The sequence below is a fragment of the Pteropus alecto genome, unplaced genomic scaffold (assembly GCF_000325575.1).
Source record: "Pteropus alecto unplaced genomic scaffold, ASM32557v1 scaffold25, whole genome shotgun sequence".
Classification (NCBI taxonomy): Eukaryota; Metazoa; Chordata; class Mammalia; order Chiroptera; family Pteropodidae; genus Pteropus; species Pteropus alecto.
The window spans coordinates 6540699-6546698 of NW_006441955.1; the positions used below are offsets into that span (position 1 = coordinate 6540699).

At 48.4% G+C, this 6000-nt stretch overlaps 1 protein-coding gene across 1 annotated transcript in view; it reads right to left on the reverse strand.

The window, feature by feature from the left end:
* Positions 1-6000, reverse strand: part of SSBP3 (single stranded DNA binding protein 3) — a 192079-nt gene that overhangs the window by 152397 nt on the left and 33682 nt on the right. Inside the window, exons 3-6 of the mRNA XM_015595299.2 lie at positions 5555-5685; positions 5153-5225; positions 4868-4929; positions 2174-2258 (exon numbers count right to left, since the gene is read on the reverse strand). Coding sequence (XP_015450785.2) covers positions 2174-2258; positions 4868-4929; positions 5153-5225; positions 5555-5685 — 351 coding nt within the window. The remainder of the gene's footprint in view (positions 1-2173; positions 2259-4867; positions 4930-5152; positions 5226-5554; positions 5686-6000) is intronic.

Sequence of the window (6000 nt, forward strand, 5' to 3'; positions counted from 1 at the left end):
AGCCATGAGAATAGACAGAACACGTGAAGACTTGAGAAGAACAAAAAGGTTTCCTTTTCTTAGTTTTCTTAATATTTCTTAGTTTCTTTATCTTTTAGTTTTCTGTCACCCCTACAACTCAGTGCTATCTCTTAACTCCTTCAGAATTGACGTTCCCTTCCTGTCCCCATTCATCATTCCATCCCTCCTCCCACATGACCTGACTCATGTACAGGAAGTGGATCCCAATCCAGAAAAAAGGGTTTTCATTCTAAAATCTGTGAATCCTGGGCCTCAATCAGTGTAACCTCATTTCTTCGTAGCACCTTCTAAATGTCCATGCCAACCTCAGCAATCTCTACACAATTCAGCTGCCATTCCTTAATAAATTACTGAAAGCCGACCCATGCAAGCTTTCCCAGCCACCATAGTTTCAAGGTGGCAGACCAAACCACAAATTCCTAGTGTCTCACATTTACTACAGTATTAAACTTAGTTAAAAATCATTAATGTCTCTGAACGATACCTCCAAAAAATAACACAGACTACCTATATCAAGAGATTGACTTAAAATAGGCATGCTTACCCATCCCCAACTCTAAAATAAAACCATTTGCATAGACAGCAGTCAAAGACTTGCCGTACAAGAATTGACCATCCATAGGTTTAAAAAAAATAAAAAGGCACAAGACTTCTATCAGGTAGAAAGATCAAATTCACCAACTATTTTTCTATGGCTAATGTACCTCTTAGCCTCCTCCCCGACCTCCAGCTCAGAAAACCCTATGATCACCACCACAGATTTTCCCAGAAGAACCGCATCGCAAGTGGAACCAGTCACCTCACCTTTCACTACAAAAAGTTTACCAGGCCATAAATATCATCTGCCAGTTTCTCTTTTCTCAGCCCTAGAGGGGACACAAGAACTGGTCAATTTCCTCAGCATTCCACTCCAAGGGCATTCACTTTTCAGTCATAGCAGAATTTCATCACATTGAATATTCTCAAAACCAGGCAGCCTCCAGCTGAGTCTCTAACTCCTCTTATTACAGAGGAAATTTTCACCATAAGATATTCATGGTAATGGGATTTGACCACTTGTGAAACTCAACCAGATGGGTTCTGGTCTCCTAGGCCAGTTTCAAACTCTGCATGCAGGGGACGCAGATGGCCTGGCCAAGTGGGTGGGCCCTGATGACGTTTAAGAAACCAACCTCCATTCCCCAGAGCTTGGGGCTTGGGGACCATTCCTCCCCACTTCATGCATAAGTACAAGACGAAATAGTTCACCTCTTACATGCACGTGTGCGCACACAGGCACACATACATACACACTAAACTGTCTCAAGGCCAACAGGACTAAAAGGAGGCCAGGAAGATCTTCAGACACTTCCCCTTCCATCTTCCCCAGAAGATCCTAACCTGTTACAGCTGATCATAAAGTCTGACTCCAACTCAAGTTTAGAGTCCAATTTTCTTTTGAGATGGGCTGGCACTGGAGATGGACATGCGGCAGACATGTCTCTTATAAGCGTTTCATCTTAAGAAACTCATCCAGATAAAGAATGAATGATAGGATAGAAAGCACTACAATGTAATGAAATTAACTACCTTCACAAGAGTATTTTGAACACAGTATTATGAACCAGCCAAGGACCTCAAAGTAAACATCATCTTAGTAGACACAACATGAGCCCCCACCAAACACGCACACACACACCCCAAAACATAATTTGAAAGATCACTCCCTGAAAAGTAATACAGGAGTCCATTTCAACAAATTTGTGCTCAATACCCCTTCTACTCCAAAACACAAGTTTCGTATTTGCTTTTTGGGGGGTTGTGGTTCATTTTTTTCGTTAAACCAACACCAAAGAGGCAAAGGCCCCTCCCAGTTAACTGTCCACTCTGAACATAAACCTCACATGGTTGAACCTACACAACACCACTAAATTCTCCAGATAGATATCTATGCTCTTTTGCATAATTACAACATCATGAAATACCGTTCACCAAGTTAGAACGCTGCTGGAGAAGGATACGGGGCGAGGGCAGCAAAGAGGTGGGCAAAGAAAGAAAGGCAAGGAAAAAACAAAACCCACTGCCAACTGGCCATGTATTTGCTTTTGGTCCTAAAGAAGTTAGAGCTATCCAACCCTGTAATTATTGCCAGGATTAAAATTTTGTTACTCACGTAATCATGAAAGGCTTTTGCTTCACTTGAATGTTCACAAGTGTCTCGCCTTTCAGGAGCTGCACAGTAAAGGTCCCAAAATACGCTGCAAGTTGAAAAATAAAATAAGATCGGGTTACTAATTATGACTTGTGTATACAATGGCAAGCGCACAATGCACAGTGCTAATAGCACCAGGTCTCCCAAAGGCTCAACCCTACCTTTCCAGCCTTCATTGGGCAAACTCAGCCTAGAAAACAAATGGACCTAACCTCTTCTGGCAAGCCAGCCATTTGTAATAAGAGTAATAGTTCTCATCTATCAGGCACCTACTATATGTCGGATGCCTCACACCCATGATTCTGCTTGTGACTACCACAGCACTGTAAGATGGGTGATTTATCCCCACTTTATACAGGGGGCATGGAAGCATGGACAGGTTAGTACAACCCACTCACGGATGCCCAGACAGGACAAGTAGGACTCTGAATGAAAATCCATGCCTGCCTCATCTGTGCCCCTTTCACTGTTCCCCACCCCCACTCAACCCAAAATGGCTGCATTTAGTAAAAAGATTAAATTGTCAAAGTCAGGACTATGATTCATACGTGCAGCAAATTGGGCAGTAAAGGGAACCTATAGGTTCTTAACCCAGGATCTCATACCCTCAACTCCTCCCACCTCAGCCAGGCCCTCCCCCAAAGTATTCCACACAAGAACCACTCCACCCCTGCCCACCAAAGAATATGTGTCAATGAGCCAAAGGTCAACCCAGTATCTTGTCCTGTCATATTGAAATAGAGAGCCCTCCTCAGAAAGGCACCTGTGCAGCAAAAAGGGGGATCTGAGGAGTGGGAGCCCAAGATATCCCCCTCCATGATTTTGTATGATCACTCCACCTCTTGGTATAACAGGAGAACAGACATACAAGTCCTTTGTCAACCAGTAAAACCCTGTGCAAACATGAGGTAGTCACTGTATTAACAAGGAGCCTTAGAAACTCTCTCCAGGTCAGAAACCCAAGGTCCGGAGCTGGGAACTGATTGAAGGGTAAAATGGGCACCAGAGAGGAAGTCTGAATCCTGGTCAGTGCTCCTGTCCCCATCACAAACATACAGCACAGAAAAAACCATCTCAACTGCCAGCTCTGCCAGTCATCAGACAAGCATCTCGCTCAAGGTGTATGAATAATGCAGCATCTCTAGATCAGCTCCACCCCTTCCTCCCACCCCCAAAACCCTGGTCATTTGCTCAATATCAAATCATATAAAGCAACTTGTAACTACCAAGACCACAGCCAGAGGCACCACAGCCTAAGCCGGGCACAGCAGACAGGCTGGATAAGTTCCGGGGAGATTATGGATAGAACAGGAAAATCAGGGACTTCTACTAGCTGCAGAGGGGGGCTGAAGAACATTCCTTTCTGTCCTCTGAAGCTGCACATATTTGATTAACTCCTCCACACACTAAAGATTTCTAACACTATAAACTCCCCAGCCCCTTCTAAGTAACTCAGACTCATAAGCCTAGGTTTCTGCAAAACCCATGATGGTCAGACTGGCCAACCCCATCCACACACTCCTCTCCAAAAACAACCACAGTAAACCTATCACCCTCTCCAGCAGGTAGAAGTCTTACACCACACCAAATGCCTCTAACACTGGCAGTTTCGAGGTTGGCAGAAGTAATTAAAAACTTATTTTCCCTGCACAAGTTAGAACAGACACTTCATCCCATCCCCCACCCCCCCACATTTCAAAGAGACTTGAAACAGTAACTCGAGCTGGCGGTCAGGTAAACGTGCTAAGATCCCAAGACGGGGCACTCCGTTTTCCTGAACTCTACCAAAATATCAAAAGCCACTCTGCTTTCTTTTCCTTTTCAAAAGGATGTCAAAGACTGCACTGATCAGTTCCACAAAACACCCAAGTCTTAAGGGCACTGCGACTAGCTCCCACTGACCCTAAGTCTCCCTCCTGCCTGCTGCAAACCTACACCAGCTGAGTTGGTCCCCCACCAGCCAGGCTGAGGGGCCCGGGAGAGGGTCACAAATAAGAGAGCCCCTAACTGCCAACTACAGGCAGACTGAGAGGTCAATGCCAACCAGTCAAAGTTCTCGGTAAAATGAAACTCTGTGGTTTTAGGGATGCTGGGGGTGGGGGCAGGGCCCACAGAGGAGAGGAAGGTCCAGTCAGTCTGAATCAGTATCTTTAAAGGAAGTGGCAGCCCCTTCTTGCCTTTTCTCAGGGTGCCTGGAAAAGGCCAGAATAGATTCTCTCTCTCAAGGTTTTGAGCTCATAGTAGAAAAAAGAAAAGACAGGCCAGTTTGTAAAACAGACCTGGTATCCCCTCACCCCGCCCCGCCCCCACCCCCTCTAATTAAAGCAGCATGCAAAACTGACAAAAATCCTTCAAAGTTTTTTCAAGCCTGCCCAGTGGCCCAGAGTGAGATGGAAAAGTAAGGAGTTTCTAGCCACACACCAGGCACAATTTAGTAGGTTCTCAACAGGAGGGTAAAGAGGAGGCAAAAACTTTAGGCGCTAGCCTCTTCTGCTCTTTTCCTCCCTCACCAGTCCTAGTTTGAATGCCCAGAGGTGCCCTGTACTGTGCAATGCTGAGACTAATACACGGGGGGGCCTCCTCCCGTCTTTGTTCACTTGGACCCGGGACGCAAAACAAAACAAACACAAACACAAAACTATCACACAAACTTACCACCACCATGAGTGCAAAAACCCAGGCGGTTCTCCCAACGTGATGTTTTTTTCCCATCGAATCTGGAAAGGAGAAAGCAGAGACAGCTTAGAGGAGCAGAGGGGAGGGGTGGGCTGGGGGCTTCCCAAAGCCAAAAGGCTGTGAAGACCAAGTAACAATAAATGCCAAAAGGTGATAAAAATTCAAAATGGTGGCCACAGTGGCTGCTCCTGAAAACAAAGGCTCTAAGAATAGTGGGGAGGAGGGGGTGTCAAGAAATTGGATGATGGGGGAAGTTCCACTCACCTCCGACAAGAAGGTCTGTGCAGATTTCTGTGCTCCTACGTGCAGTAAATATTCGTAGACGTATAAAGCTAACCTGAAAAGTAGGCAGGGGGGCACAGAGAGAGAGGAAAGGCATCAGAACACACGGGGCGATCGCTCCTGAACCTTGCTTGCCGGTTTCCAGCCCTGTCTGCGCTGTCCCATTGTGGCCCCGAACAGAGGTAAGCAGCTAGCTCGGCTCCAGGGCCGCGGGTGCAAGCAGTTAAGAGGTGGGTACCAGGGGAAGCGTTATCGCACGCCGTGGGGGCCTAGAGAGCAGCCCCCAAACTTGAACTTCCAAGTGGTGTCGGGGCCAAACCCACTTAGGTGTCTCAAACTCGCAAGCCACCCGACCCCAGAGCCTCCCTCCTTTTCCAGACCCACTCCTTGCCACACTCTCTCCAGCTTTGAGGGTCCGGGGACTCAGTCCTGGACTCCGTGGTGCTCGGTGAGCTCTGGAGAGGGCAGCAAAGCGCCGCCCTCACCACCTCCCACCAAACAACTGTCCCCCAAGCCTAGGACCAAGCCGGGCCCCTGTCCCTGCCCAGCCCGGCGCCCCGGAGGGTACGGGGCCGACGGCGAAGCCGAGGGCAGGGAAGGGAGAGCGCTCCGGGCCGAACAAAGCCCCCGGCACGCACTCCTCACGCCGCGGGCGGACAAAAGGAGCCTTCGGGGATGCAGAAGCCACGCGCCCCCTGCCCGCGCCCGGTGGGCAAAGTGCGGCCACCGCGGTGAGCGCCCCGGCTCGCTCGCGGGACCTCGCCCACCGCTCACCGCGGGCTCCCGCGCCCGGCACGCCCCACGGGCCACCAAGCGCCCCCTCCCTCGGC